This window comes from Hydra vulgaris, chromosome 12 (assembly GCF_038396675.1).
Source record: "Hydra vulgaris chromosome 12, alternate assembly HydraT2T_AEP".
In the NCBI taxonomy this organism is placed as follows: domain Eukaryota; kingdom Metazoa; phylum Cnidaria; class Hydrozoa; order Anthoathecata; family Hydridae; genus Hydra; species Hydra vulgaris.
In genome coordinates, this window is record NC_088931.1 from 30720001 (window position 1) to 30736472 (window position 16472).

Consider the following 16472-nt stretch of genomic DNA (forward strand, 5'->3'; position numbering starts at 1 on the left):
AAATTTGTTTTAACAAAAGTTGTCGAATAGAATATGAAAAATGCGACACCATTTATATTTTCATTTTGTTTAGAACGATATAAAGATTAAACATTTTCTATAAATACACAACTTTTTTTTAGGAATTTTATAAAAAAAGAAATCTATTTGAACAAAAGAATTTTTGTTTTTTAATATTCTCTCATTCAAATAATTTTAAAATTTGAATTTGAAAAAAAAATTAGAAGATTATAAAAGAATTTGAAGAAACAAGGAAGAATAAGGAAGAAAGTTTTTTCGTAAACATTTTGAATAGTTAATTATATTTTATTTCTTGAAAATAGTTTTAATTTAAGCATATTCTTAAACTTAAGGAAATATTATTCGATTTATTAAAGCAAATTTTTTTGTTTCACTTTGTGGAAAACAGTTTGAATAAAAAAAGTGAATGAAAAACATCAATTTTAAAACCATTTGAATGTAAAACTTAATTATACTTAAATTTTTAATAGTACACTAGATCAAGAAACAATAAATTATAAAAAACCTGTTATCTAATGTTTTTATGCTTTGATCTTACTTGTTTGGTCTATAGATTATAGACTCTTATGAAGTCATCTGTCAATTGTTATCTTGCTCTACAATCTTCATCTTTTCTCTTCCAGTAACTTCCAACTTTAATTAGTGGTTGCTTGCAGCCTTGTTGGAAGTGAAGATGTTTAAAAAAAAAATAGAACAATTTTATTTATTTACTTTGTTTTATTTTAAACACGTTTTATGTTATTAAGGTTATAAACTGTATAAAACAGCACGAAACAGTGTCACAAAGTTGTTTTACATTAACACAAGCTCTTTATATTTTTAAAACAACTTTGCAGTTTGTTTTATCGTTGTTTTATAGCTTTTTACAATAACAATTAAATACTCTTTAAAAATAACACGTGTTTTATCGTCAGCATGAGCGTATTAAATAGTTTTCTATGACTAATTAAAGTGGTTTGTAATGTTTGCTTCTTACTCTTACTTTTTTACTTTTAATTTTTTAAGTATCATGTTAAGTAAAAAAAATTACTAAAAGAAATATCTTAATAGTATTAAATACGTTACTTGCTTATTATACTATAACTGCAACACACACACACACATATATATATATAAAAATTTTTTTTCCTAGTATAGGCCCTGGAAGGTTAAATTTTATATTTAATTTAAAAAAATTTTTTAATTGAAAATATAGAGCTAAAAATTTAAATAGCATTTTAAGAAAAATTAAAGCTCCATATTTCTTTGTTGTTATTTGTTTGTTGTTGTTGTTTTTTACTGTTTTTAATATAGTTTTTTATGAAATTCTTATACTGGTCATTCGAACTTATTGAGTTTATTCAAAAGTAATTGTCATAACATGAAAAGAAAAAAATCTTCAATAGTGAGCTGTTTTTACCTTAAAGACACTCACAAAAACGTAATAATTAATAAACATTTTTTGTGAATATGTAGTACTTATTAAAGTGATGTTTTAAATGTGTTAGATGTTTTTTAAATGTGTTAGATGTTTTTTACTAGTTTTGTATAAGTAAGTGAAATTCTACCTAAATTCAAGAAAATAAATTCAACATAAAAAACAATAAATTTAATAAAACAAGAAATTTTGCTGTTTTCATTATAACTTATGTTGACAGTTTTTCCGGGAGTTGCACAAATGTTGCAAACAAAACAGCTCACTTGTGTTTCAGTTATACAAAATTTAATGTGATTTAATGTGATTAAAAATAAGTTCAACAAAAAGTAAAAAGTACATTTAATATTCGAAAATTTTAAAATCAAATCAAGTTTTTTATTTAAATCCAAGTAAACAAAAAATTTTTAAAAACATTACATGTTAAAATATAATTTGTTTTTGATAAAATTATTATATACAGGGGAATTAAATTAAATAGGTTATATGTTTCATAAATTAAATAAATTACATGTTAAATAAATTAAATTAAATAAATTATATGTTTAATAAATTAAATTACATAATAAATAAATTAAATAACTTACATGTTAAATAAAACACATAAAGTCAACCCAGAATTATGCACATTGTAAAATAATCTATTAATCAATCAAAAATTTAATTGTATAAAAAATCACTTGCTACACAAAAAATATAGGTTAGTCAAGATGACTGATAATATTTACCTAGTTCTGTGCGATCTATTTTGTTATTATTGTATTTTTACTACTTAAGGATATGCCAAAGCTAAGTTATGCTTTTAAAATCGACAGGCTTGGTTGCTCAATTTGACTGACTGACACAAAGACTAGATGCTCAAGTGTTTTTCTTCCACTAGTCAAATACAAGACTTTAATTTATTTATTTGCAAAATAGTCTTGTTTGTCAAGGCCCATGTTGACAACAACCCATAATTATAGGGTTAAGAGAGGACATCAATAAAAAAAGTTAAGCTTCCTCAACTATAGCAGCCCCATTGGCATTGGGGAGGTGAATACTTTTTTTTTTTTAGTTTAAGTTTAAAAGTTCTAATAATGATAATAAAAAAATCTGTATTGTAAGATTTAAATTCTATATAAAAAAATCCAATATTTAAGATTGTAATATGATAATGATTGAAATATCGTAAGATTTAAATTAACAAAAATTTTAACAAAATCAATTCCCTCTGGACAATTTAAATAAATTAATCTTGACATTCTAAATAAATTTCTAATACTCGTGGAGAATAATAATTAACGATTACAAAATAAGCAATTCCCTTAGGAGAACTATATGAGAAACTCTTGATAATGATTGCTAAACTATTTCCTCGGAGATTAATTCCATTCGAGGAGTTCTTGTTTGAATGGAATAAAAGCTGTAGCACTAAAGCCAATAAATTTAGTTTATGACATTTGGCATAGCAATTGCAACTTTAATGATTTTTAAAGTTAAACAGATTCAAATATTGAAATGGAAAATATTGGAACTTATTTGAAATGGCAAATCTACTGTCTAGTTTCGAAAAATAACAAGTGTCAAGTTGAATGCACTTTGTGTCCTGACGGTGCTAAGTATAAATCCATCAAGTGAACAGGTTACAACACAAAATAATTTCACGCTCGTTAATGGAAGTTTCATGATTTGTCAGCAAAAGCAGAAGGAACATGACAATATTTGTCATTTTCCTTTTGCTTTTCCGAAATCTGAAAAATCGACGTAACTTCAATCTTGCCCAAAAATGATTGACTTGTTTTTTAAAGTGAAGCATCAACTGACGAAACTGTTGCTAAGCTATCATCTGGTATTGGACTTTCAATCAAATTGCAAATCCATTGGTGCAAAAGCTGATTCAAAGGTACACAAAGGTTGAAGCTCCCAAAAAAGTTTGGAGAGTTTGTCAGACAGTTTATAGCTCAGCAGCATATGTGAAAAACAATGTGATGAAGGAAATATTGCTGATAAAATCCAATGGAGGAAATTTCTTCTATTTGAGTGATGCGGCAACATTTAAACAAACATCCATATTTTTGGACGCAACAATTATAATCAAAAGCTTGGTATGATCAAAATGGGAAAAGAATGTAATGCTAAAACACTTTTGATGTTGCAAAATCATCAATTAATGACCTTCGGCATTGATCCTTACCGAGATTGCATTGGTCGAATTATAGATGGGGTAAGTGTTAACACTAAATGCAGCCGGCTCTCACAACAACTTTATCAAATTTGCTATGATCATGGAATCCATCTTTGTGTGACATGAGTTCTAAAATGTAAAAAGATAGTTACAGATATTAATCTAGCAAATAAGGATTCATTATCAGATTAGAGCGAAGAAAAATCAGATACAGAGAGTAACATACTAACATGCACATCTCAAATTTTTTGCAACGCACCAAACATGATTACTTTAGCTACAAAGAAGAAGAAGATGAAGACAAAAATAAAGCTTAATCAAGTTCTGATGAAGAAAGCAAAGATTTAAGTACGATCCTGCTTTATCTAGTACTAAAACTCTCAAAGATGTTCGAATTGTTGTAAAAGAATTCATATACAAACTTAAATTAGTCAAAGAGCTTAAAAAAAATGTTAAATCTCTTGGAATCAAATACAAATTGATGGTTCTCTATGTCAGAACTCTATGAACCAGTACATTGAAAATGTTACAAACTTTCAATGACACGATGCCAGCTATCTGCTCAAATTTCTCGATAATCCAGGAGTTCTTGAAGAACTGAAAGTATCCTCATTCTAACTCTCATCAAATTAGGAAACTTTTAAAAAAGCAAAAAGACTCTGGCTTGAACATTTTTTCATTGTCTAATAATGATGACAGTTATGATGTTATGGAAGTTGCATCTGAAGCTCAGCAGACAGTCAAACAGACTCCCAATGATCCTATGCTACATCTTCTTGCTTCTTTAAAATGTCAAACAACTTTGAACTTTGTCTGAAATCTCAAAGACCCACCAAGACAGAAAAGAAAATGCGAGACAACAAATCTATGTCACTGATCCTAATGATTTGATTGCTGAAGAATTCAACAGCTACGTTATGACTGGATTCAAATCAGAAAAGTTATGCAAATTAGAACATGCATTAAAAATAAAGATTCGATGTGAGCAAAATTTTGTAATTTTAAGCAATTATCGTAGTAAAAAACAGGGGGAGAATGACAGCTGCAAGTTCAAATGACTTAGGTCTTTTGAAATGTTTTTTTCAAAAATCAACATTAATTTGATAAATGTTGAAAACTTATAATTCATTAATAATAATAAAAAATTATAAAACACAAACTTTTTGGAAATTTCTTTTTTTTCCATAGTATTTTAGATTTTTGTAAAATCTCGGTTTTGTATAAGATCTTGTCTCAGAAAAATATCGTCTCGTATGGACTGTGACCAAGAAAAAACCTGAGATTCTGAAACTATAAGAAAAATCTAACTTCGATAGAGGTTTATCTTTAAAAAATTTAAAAAAATAGAATGATTGTGAATTAGTGGTTAGGGGTCATCCATAAATTATGTCACGCTTTAGTGGTTTGTGACGACTCATGCGGAACTTATTACTAAAATGTTGTTGTTGTGACAAGAGGGGAGGGAAGGGGTCTAAAATGATCAATAATTGCGTGGCGTAGTTTGTGAACAACCCCTTATTTGTAATTCAGATTAGCTGGATTAAAATGAAACTGCACCTATTAAAATAACTTTCACATATTAAAACACCATTTTTATATTAAAGTCTTTTGATATAAAAATTAATTTAAAATATTAAATATATTCTTATAATTTTTTTTAAATTTAAAAAGTATTTTATAGATGTAAAGAATGGTAATATGAGAGATTATCAAATTCGAGGATTAAACTGGATGATTTCATTGTATGAGAATGGTATAAATGGTATCCTTGCTGATGAAATGGTAAATTAAATAAAACTTCTTGAAATGCAATTTTTATTTTTACAGTAAGTCAATAAAAAATAATAATTTAAAACTGATTTACTTTGTAGTATAACTTTATTATTGGTTAATTTATTTGTTAGGGCTTGGGTAAAACACTGCAAACGATATCTTTAATTGGCTATATGAAGCATCATCGAAATAATTCAGGACCACATATTGTAATTGTACCGAAATCTACTTTAGCCAATTGGATGGCAGAATTTCAGAGATGGTGTCCTACTATTCGTGCTGTTTGTCTTATTGGCAATCAAGAACAAAGAGTGGGTAATGTTTTTTTCAAAGACCATTCTATGAGACTTATTAAATAAGTTTGAAAAAAAAAGCATTTTTTGTTTATTTGCAATTTGCAAATTTCAATAGACTTTCATTGTTTTTTCTTATAATCCTAAATGTGAATGATTTTGAAACTTCAGGCTCTGACTGTTTCTTCTTATACTTATTATTTTTCCAATTTTTTTTTTTTTTTTTTCAAGATTTATAATTTGTTTATTAAATTTTTTTTTTTATTGTTTATAATTTGTTTATTGAAAATGTATTTTTCATTGTTTATTTGCTTTTAGGCAGCTTTTATTAGAGAAACTTTGCTTCCTGGTGAATGGGATGTTCTAATCACATCTTATGAAATGTGCATTCGAGAAAAAGCTGTACTTAAAAAATTTGCATGGCGATTTTTGGCTATTGATGAAGCTCATCGGATAAAAAATGAAAAATCTTTGGTAATTAAGTTGTATTATTTTTCTTAGCTTATATTGTTTATTTTAGTCACTTATCTTTTTTTGTATAAAAAGTATAAGTTATATAAATTCTGAGCTATTGAAGAAAAAAAATTTGTGTATGTATATCTAAATAGTTATGATTGTTTATGTATATTAAATATTTGCACTATTTTTTATTATAGCTTTCACAAATTGTGCGTGAATTTAAATCATCTAATAGGCTTCTTTTGACAGGAACTCCTTTACAAAACAATTTACATGAACTTTGGGCCTTACTTAATTTTTTACTACCTGATGTATTTAATTCTGCTGAGGTATTTCATACTTTTTAAAACAAAATTATTTATGTCTAATTGCTGATAATAACTTTGTTGTTAAAGTAGTTATAATTGTAGCAAATAAATAATTTTTGAAGGACTTTGATTCTTGGTTTAATGCTGAAAGCATCACAGAAGAAGATCAGTTAGTGAAACGTTTACACGAAGTATGTTATTTTTTCTATACTTTTTTATATACTATAATGTAAGAATATCCAACAATGTTTTGATAAGACAATTATCAAGCACCAAAAAAGTTTATTTTATTTTAAAAACTGTTAAAAACAAAAGATTTGGTATAAACTTTTAATACCACACTGAAGTGACAGTCTTAATACTAACAAGAAATGCTATCCTAAAAAAATTTTACCAACTCTTAATTTTCAACTTTAAATTGCACCTCAAATTATGCATCTAATATTTAACAGTGTATCGAATAAAAATTAAAACTAAATGTTTAATAGTATAGTAATGCTTCTATATTCAATTGACTTTCTTTTTTTTTATAAAGCATACAAAAAAATGTCATAGAAACCATAAGAACCGTAATTTCAAATTTAATTTAAAGTTGACATGTTTGCAATAATAATGTTCTTTCTACTTTGTTTTTTATGGCTTCTATATTTTGAGGTAATCGAGTTTTGGGCAAGATGAATTTTTGGGTGATCAAAGGAAGGTTATTTTTGAATACAAGTTTTGTTAGTACTTAGACTTTCATTACAGTTTGGTTAAAACAATACAACTGTATTATTATTACTTTTTAATGTTTTTTTAAAGAGCAGAAAGCATATTATTCTTAGGAATCCATTTAATAATATTACAATATAAATATGTTTTGTCTGATATATTAGGTTTTACGTCCTTTCCTTCTAAGAAGGTTGAAGAGTGAAGTTGAAAAAACTTTGCTTCCTAAAAAAGAAACAAAAATATATGTTGGTCTAAGTGTTATGCAACGTCAATGGTACACCAAGCTATTGATGAAAGATATTGATATTGTCAACGGGGCAGGAAAAGTAGACAGAATGCGTCTTCTTAATATTTTAATGCAGCTTAGAAAATGTTGCAACCACCCGTATTTGTTTGATGGGGCAGAACCAGGTTTTTTTATGCTGTTAACTTTTCTTACATTTGTTTACAATATTCAAAGTTTTTTAAATTTTGATTGTTTTTAGGTCCACCATATACCACTGATCAACATTTGGTTGACAACTGTGGAAAAATGATAGTGTTGGATATGTTATTAAAAAAATTAAAAGACTCTGGCTCTCGAGTTTTGATATTCAGCCAAATGACGCGTGTCTTGGATATATTAGAAGACTATGCAATGTGGCGGGGATATCAATACTGTCGTCTTGATGGACAAACACCACATGAGCTTAGAACAGCTCAAATTAATGAATTTAATGCCCCTGGTAGTGATAAGTTTTTATTTATGCTTAGTACTCGTGCAGGTGGACTTGGTATTAATTTAGCAACTGCTGATGTTGTGATTATGTACGATAATGATTGGAATCCCCAAGTTGACTTGCAAGCACAGGTAAATTTTTAATTCTTTGTGAAAAATACTTTCAAAAATGATTCTATCTGTTACAAATCATATCAGAAAAACAAAGTAATTTCTTGATTTAATAAAAAATGTTACAAGAAATTATGTGACTACACATACAATAAGGAGGGTGTTAGCAACCTGAAAAAAAATCATTGTATATTGCTAAAAAATGTCAATTTTTTTTCCTAATGTGTCCTTAATTTGCTCCAATAAATTGAGTTAGGGAACCAAGGGTATGAGCCATGGCTAGTCTTAAACTTTTTTTTAAATGCAAGATGATTTTTATTTACCAGTTGCCAACACCTAAGTTTCCAATATAGCCAAAACACTATAAGATTTTTTCCTTGCTAACACCCTGATAGATTTCGATAAAAAAATGTTTACATAGTTGATAAGTTTTTTTAAAAGTAAATTAATAGCAATTTAGATCACTGGATAAACAAAATTATTGAAACAAACAAATCAACAAGCAATCTTTTAATTCTGATAAATTGTTAATTTTGAATATTTTTTTTTAAAGTTTATTTATTTATAGAACACAGTAATATTATTTTATAATACAATTATTATTGAATAAAAGTTTAAATTTAAATATATTTAATGTCATATTTTTGATAGGTTGTAACTAATTTTAGATGTTTGTATAAATTCATTAAAATATAGGATAGAGCTCATCGTATTGGTCAAACAAAGCAAGTCCATGTATTTAAGTTTATTACTGAGAATACTATAGAAGAAAGAATTATAGAGCGTGCTGAGATAAAATTGCGTTTAGATGCAGTGGTTATTCAACAAGGAAGACTTGTTGATGCCTCTGCAAAAATTCAAAAGGATGATATTTTAAATATGATTAGGCATGGTGCTGATAAAGTATTTGCTGGTAAAGACGCAACAATTTCATCTGAAGATATTGATGCAATTTTAGAGCGTGGTCAAAAAAAAGTACATTTTTTAATTTAATTTAATTTTTTTTTAATTATTAGTTTAATTGTTTTAATATATTTGAATTTTTTTTATCTACCTTTTTAGACTGATGAGATAGCTAAGAAAATGCTTGAGTTAGGAGAAAACCAACTTCAGAAATTTACAATGGACACTTCAGAAAGTATATACCAGTTTGAAGGGCAAGACTTTCGTGAAACACATGATAAACCTGGTTCCTTAAGTCATTGGATTGAGCCTCCAAAACGAGAGCGCAAAGCAAATTATGCTGTTGATACATATTTTAAAGAGCTAATGCGTGTAAATGAACCAAAAGCTCCAAAAGCTCCACGCCCTCCAAAACAGCCTAATGTTCAAGATTTTCAATTTTTTCCACCAAGACTCTTTGAATTACTTGATGTGGAAATTTATAGCTATCGGAAATCTATTGGCTATAAAGTTCTTCGTGACTATGATCTTCCTGATGATGAAGCAAAGCGCTTACAAAAAGAAGAGCAAAGTAAAATTGATAATGCTTTGCCATTGTCAGAAGAAGAAAGCATAGAGAAAGACGAACTTCTTACACAAGTAAAAATTACTTTTTTTAAACTTACTATATTTATAAATAGTATATGTGTGTATATATATAAACATATATATATATATCAGTGATGATATTTGACTGGGGCCACATTAACATTGATACATTGGTATCATTTTTATTTGAAATTTATGTTATATTTTACAATATATATATATATATATATATATATATATATATATATATATATGTATGTATGTATGTATGTATGTATGTATGTATGTATGTATTAAAATTAAAAAATAGTTACAATCATAAACCTCAAAACCTTTAGTCTATAATTTAGTCTTTTAATAAGATAAGAAGTATGATAGTTAAAGCTTTTGTACTTTTATTTGTAGAATTTTATTTTGCAAAAGTAATTTTAATTCTATTATAAGTTTTTTGATTGAATTATTTAAATATATATTAAAGTAAACTTTAATGAAAATAAACCTTTTTTTTTTATGAATAAGTAAATCCATAAAATGAATTAATGTATAGTTTGTATTTTGGCCAGAACATGAATTGCAAAATTACTCTACAGATTGAATATCTGTGTCTAAATGAATCATAAAAAAAAGTCATAAAACATTAAAATCGTCTCATTAGCCTTAATTCTAGCTAAAGTTTCATTATAAGAATACAAAAAAACATCTTATATTTAAATATTTATATTTAAATTAATTTATATTACAAAAGTATTTTTCTCATCAATCTCATTACTCCTGCTTAACTGAATATAATTGCAACAAGTGCTTAACTGAATCTTGTTTTCCTGCCTTATGCAATATGGCTAGTGTGGTTCCAGTTCCTAAAAACTATTGAGATTATTCTGATCCGCATAGAATTAGTTCAATCAGTCTTATAATTATTAGCAAAGTCTTAAAAAATAGTCACTTTAAAAATGAAAATAATTTTTAATTTATTTTTTCAGAGGCATCATTAGATACATCAAGTTGGATTAAGTATGCAATGATATTTGTGTGTGTATATCCATTTGAGCTATATAATGTAATTTTTATGTGTCTTAAATTTTTACAATTTTTACAAAAAATTTTAAATTTTTAAGTGTTTATTTATTGTTTCTATTATTCTAATTCAACCATTATAAAATTTGAGCTACTAGGAAAAAAAGAATAGAGTTATAAAGCAAGGAAACAGTTGACAGAAGAAAGTTTTAGTTTGTATGAGTTATGAAAACATGCAGGTGGGAGAAAGGGTTGAAGTGCGAATGAAAAAACTAGTTGAATAAAAGATTTTAGAGCATGCAGGGACAGATACAGTAAAAGGATAAGGCTGAATGACGAGTTAGGCGAGAATATGTTTTAAATAATGGAACTAGAGATAATAGCTCTTTGAGCAGCGATCATGATAGTATTTGTAGAAAAGAGAAAGAGATGCAACTTTATGGTGATGAGAAAAAGGCTCAAGCTTAGCAGGTAGAGTGGGTCCAGCTACGTTTACAATGCGTTTTGAGACCTTGTCCAGAAGAGAAAGAGCATCATTAGAAGAGCCAGCCCAAATATGACAACAGTATTCCATACATGGACGAATAAGAGATTTATAGAGGTAGAGAATGGAATCAGGAGTAAGAAAATGGCAAGTATGATAAAGAGAAGCAATCTTAACAGATGCTAATTTAGCAATCAATTGTATATATGGTTTCCATGAAAAATCAGTAGTAAACAATAATCCAAGAAGGTGTAAAAAAGAAAACTCAGTGAGAGGCTTGCGATTCATTAATAGGAATGTTGACAGCATTGTGATAGTTGTTTGCAGTAAATAACTGAGTTTTGTTAGAGTTAAATTTACAAGCCACTGCGAGTCCTAATCTGTTACAGAAGTGAGATCAGATTTGATATCTGCTGCCCATTCTAAGCAATCAAATTTGAGTCATCAGCAAAAAGAGCTGCTTTAGATGTAAGGTTTTCGAGAAGACAAGTTGAAAGAGAATCAACTTTTTATAGTGTAGTAAATCTCTTTTGTATGCCTAACTGAAACTGCCTAGTTACACCCTAATGATGTATATACACCTATTCTAGTACCAGTATAACAGTATAAAGAATATTACGAAGCAGGTATCAGTGTGTGGCAATCTAGCTTAAATTATATTCTATAAAATGTCTGCCTTAATAAATCTGTTGCTAAAATTTATGTTTTTTTTCTTTAATTAGATTTAAACAATGTGGTTTTGAATTCATATATAAGTTTTATAGGCTTATAAACTCATTCATATGTAAATAAGCTTTGTTGAGTTATAATTATATTATTATTACTAATTATATTATTATTAGGTTTAATATTATTATTTAATATATAATTATAATAATTATATTATTATTTTTATTATTATTATTGTAAGGTTTTTGTTTTATTTGTAGCTATTTTTTAATTTCGAAATAAAAAAGTAATAAAAAAATATAATTTGTAAAAAATTAATTTATTGTATATATTTGTATGTAAAAAAAAGATATTTTTTAGGGTTTTGTCAATTGGAACAAACGAGATTTTAATCAGTTCATAAAAGCTTGCGAAAAATATGGGCGAGATGATATTAATCAAATATGCAAAGAAGTAGAAGGGAAAACGCCTGAAGAGGTATTTCTTTTGTACTAATAGTTCTACAATTAATTGTGGTAATAACATTTTAAATTTTTTGTTAACTTAAATTTGTTGTTAATTTTTAGTGTTTTTTATAACTAGGTAAAAGAATATGCATCTGTTTTTTGGGAACGTTGTAATGAACTTACAGATATTGATAAAATCATGTCACAGATAGAAAGAGGGGAGGCTAAAATACAACGAAGAATTAGTATTAAGGAAGCTATGGAAGCAAAGGTATTTTAGTGGAATTAAATTGTTAAACAATGAATGTGACAACTTTTGTTTAAATAAGCATCCATCTCTTTATTGATAGATGGCAAGATACAAATCACCTTTTCATCAATTAAGGATACAATACGGAACAAATAAAGGCAAAAATTACACAGAAGAAGAAGATAGATTTTTAGTAAATTTTTTTTCCTTTCTATTATATAATATTGTTGCTATGTTTTTGTAAATATTGTTGCTATGTTGTTTTTAAAATAAATAATATTGTTGCTAACTCAGCTGTTTCGAAACTTTTGACAACTACTAACAACAATAACTGAATATTGTGTCATCTATGTTTTAATTTTGTGATATCAATATATCCAGATGTTAAAGCATCTATAAAATATAAAAACAAAAAGTAAGAGTATTTTTTTTTTGATAAAATTTAACAAGACAAATATAATTTAGTTAAATTTTTAGGTTTGCATGATACACAAATTAGGTTTTGAAAAAGAGAATGTATACGAGGAGTTACGTCAAGCTGTACGAAATGCACCACAGTTCAGATTTGATTGGTTTATAAAGTCAAGGACAGCTGTTGTAAGTTTTTTAATTTCTTTAAAATTATTTAGGTGTGCATGGATTTTTTGTCATTATTTAGTTTTTATGTTCAAAATCCCACACCCACGTGGTTTAAGTTTCCGCTAAGCGGTTTTTTTAATCTTCATATGACATTGTAAAATAATTGACACATTTTTTACAACATTAAAAGTAAATTAAATTAAAAAAAAAAAATCAGTAGGGTACTTTGCATCAGCAAATTTTTTTCAATTATCTGGATAGATATGGGATGCAGTAGTTAGCCCCTTATTTTATTGTTGTACCAAATATTAAATGTGGGATTTGGGTCGAATTTTACAATATGTAAAAGACAGTTGAGCCAGTCATAAGATCTATTTTTGGGAGTTAATTTCCCTAATCAGATTTTAATCTATTAATATAAGGAAAAAAAATGTTTAACTTTAGCGTTTGTAAATGGACTAAGCAAAAGTAAAATAAATGCATCTAATATATTTGCGAATTTTTTTTTTCACAATCTAAAATCATTTTTATTAAGCAAATTTTTCTAAATTAAGAGTATAAAACTTTTTAAAGTAAACCTCTCAAAACCAATTTTTTTGGGATTACATTCTCCAATTTTTAAAAGTTCTTTAAAATGTATTGCTATTTCCACTATTTCTTTATCTCTAAATGTACTATCAGAGTGCTATCAAAGTTTACCAGCCAAAAAGATACATCAAGTAGAATAATTAAATTAGAAAATAAAGTAGAAAACATTGTATCTTTAAAACACAAATTAATACGAGTTACAGGATCAGTATAAATGTGTTGCACCAAATGTTAGTTTTATTAAAATTTTCTAATAAAAAATAATTTTTAAATAAACTAAGTTTACAATTTACAATTACCTCAAGACATGTTTTTCTTTATTGTATTGTATTGCTGTTAGAAAATTTTTGCTATTAAAAGAATAATCAAAAGCAAGTTGATAAATCTAGAAACTCGGTGAAATCAATAATTGTTTTTTATGTCACATAATGATTTTCTCACTTGTTTTTCTTCAGGAGCTACAGCGTCGATGTAATACACTGATAACACTTATTGAGAGAGAAAATCAAGAAATAGAAGAAAAAGAAAAGAGGGAAAAAAAGAAAGGACCAAAACCAGGACTACCAAGGGTACTTTGATTTCTTATATAATTTTTTATGTATGTTATGCAATATATCAAAAATCACTTCCTAATGGTTTTTCAATAACAGGGAATTTTTTTATTTTTGAATTATAACGTTTTTACTCCGTATTATTTTTTTAAAATTGATCATTATATCAAATAAATTGATCATTATATCAAATAAATTGATCATTATATCAAATAAATTGATCATTATATCAAATAAATTGATCATTATATCAAATAACATTTTTATCCCAAGAAATTCATAATTGTATACTTAATAAAAAAATTTATACAAATAATTAAAAATAATAGATTTCAGTCAAAGTTTTTAAAATTTTCAAAAGTGAAAATCAAAATCGTTCACTAATCCTTTTTAACTTTACTGTTGTATGTATTTTTTTTTTAGTTCTTGATAATAAAATCATGGTGAAAAACGTGAAAATCAGGAATTAATGAAAAATTAAACAATTTAGAATATTAGGATCTTAGATTGAGTTCTTCAGTCACCAAACCAAACTTCAAAAAAAAAACTTATTGGATCTTTTTTTAAATTAAAGTAGGTGAACCAAAACCATCCGGTTTGTCTCGTTTTAGAATTAAAGGCAGTTCTCATCAAGGTGTGGAAAAAAATCTGTCCTGCAATGGCAAAAGGAGTAGGTAAATTCATTGCGACATAATGGCGGACAAGTTAACTTGTCCGCCTTGATATTGCAAATGGATTTAGTAAAAGTTATTTTAGCATTAATATATAAGGGGTGATTTTCGTTTTTTCTAATTCATTCAAGATTTTTTTTTACTAAAAATAAGATTATGAATTTTTTTTTGTTTTAAATATGCTATTCAATACATATTTGATTTAAAAAAATTACAGTAAGTGAAAAGTTTATATATAAACATTTAATAATTGCCTTTCATTGAAAAATCATTAGGGGGTGAAAAGTAACTTTTTTGACATACTGTAAGTGGCTGCAAGTAATTAAATATTGCGTATAATTAGGAATTATAAATATGCAAACTTACAAATGTAAATGATAATTTGCATAATATGTAAAGTTTACAAATTTATTGGAAATAATTTTAGGGTATGAGGTTTCTAGTTAATATTTCGTCGTTAATAATTTTCGTATACAAAAATTATAAAATAATTTTTTTTTTCTTTCTAGGGACCTAGTCAAAAACGCAAAAGTGAAACTCCGGTTTCAAAACCTGCTAAAAAAGTGAAAAAATAGATTAATAGAGGGTTGAATTTCTTGATTTCATTGTATATTTTCTGTTTTAAAAACAAAGTTTCTTCTGGCTATCAAACGCAAACATCTATTTATGGGCAGCAGTTGTTATTATATTATCGATTTTATATTGTGGATATTACAACTTATTTTATCATTTTTGTTTTTTTTCTTTTCGCTAATAAAGAATTAAACATTTTTACAAATAAAACTAATTGGAAAGTTTATTTCCACGCTCGAGCTTTGGAAATGCTTATGTAAATTTAAGTGGCGGGAAAAGTATCATAACAATTAGAACATTAAGTTGTATAGAGAATATATGTTTAAAAAAGAATTTGCTGTAACTTTACTCGCAATTATGCATTTTAATATCCAAAAAAATAAAAGACTTTTATTCAATTGTTTCGATTCTCCGGATGCATCAAAATGTTGTATTAAATCTGCAGCCAAAAGGAATTAAAGCCCATACAAAATTTTGTCATTATACTATTGGATTTTTTTATGCATGTCAATTGTATTGATAATCGACTTATAAAAATGCTCTTGTATCTTTTATTAAAAGATTCACGTTTATTCTTCAAAAAAAAAGTTCTTAATAAAGATTAAATATTAGCAAAACATTTAGCAAAAAAATTTAACGCAGTTTTTCATGATTTAAAAATATTTTTAAACAGTTTAAGTGTCAAATTTAAGTTCTTCCAAAGATAAATAAGTGCATTCAAAAAATAAATTGTTACAGATATATTTAAGCTTAACGCTGTTTTTAAAAACTTATTATTTCGGGTTTTTTTATACACTTTGAATAGAATATAAAAAGTGACTTTGAGGCACCTGCTCTTTTTTATCAGTTAAAGTTATTTTACTTCAGAAAATTTAAGTCAGTCATTCCAGTAGATAAGCATGATTTGAAGACAAATTTTAAACCGCGTTCTTTTTTGTTTCAGTTTACAAATTACGTAGTCTGCCTCGAATCACAGTTTTTTAATTTTAAAAAAACTGTGATTCGAGGCAAAATATTGGCACAAAAAACATCAAAATTTAAACAAATTAGCCTCAATAAATTACGTAGGTTGATTTAAAATTTGTTTGAATTGGACAATTTCGCAGTAGTCAAAATGCGAATTATTTCATTTTCCTTCTATAACGCATAAAACTCGCGAAATTTAAGACACTTCTAGAAAGGAA

At 26.5% G+C, this 16472-nt stretch overlaps 1 protein-coding gene across 1 annotated transcript in view; it reads left to right on the forward strand.

Annotated features, from left to right (window-relative positions):
• LOC100215182 (SWI/SNF-related matrix-associated actin-dependent regulator of chromatin subfamily A member 5) overlaps positions 1–15444 on the forward strand; it is a 26610-nt gene extending 11166 nt beyond the window's left edge. The window contains exons 4-18 of the mRNA XM_065812892.1: positions 5281–5381; positions 5504–5683; positions 5984–6139; positions 6322–6453; positions 6555–6623; positions 7308–7554; positions 7629–7993; positions 8669–8947; positions 9035–9514; positions 11991–12107; positions 12213–12347; positions 12427–12519; positions 12804–12923; positions 13949–14062; positions 15225–15444. Coding sequence (XP_065668964.1) covers positions 5281–5381; positions 5504–5683; positions 5984–6139; positions 6322–6453; positions 6555–6623; positions 7308–7554; positions 7629–7993; positions 8669–8947; positions 9035–9514; positions 11991–12107; positions 12213–12347; positions 12427–12519; positions 12804–12923; positions 13949–14062; positions 15225–15290 — 2654 coding nt within the window. The 3' untranslated portion in view covers positions 15291–15444. The remainder of the gene's footprint in view (positions 1–5280; positions 5382–5503; positions 5684–5983; positions 6140–6321; positions 6454–6554; positions 6624–7307; positions 7555–7628; positions 7994–8668; positions 8948–9034; positions 9515–11990; positions 12108–12212; positions 12348–12426; positions 12520–12803; positions 12924–13948; positions 14063–15224) is intronic.
• Positions 15445–16472: the final 1028 nt, after the last annotated feature.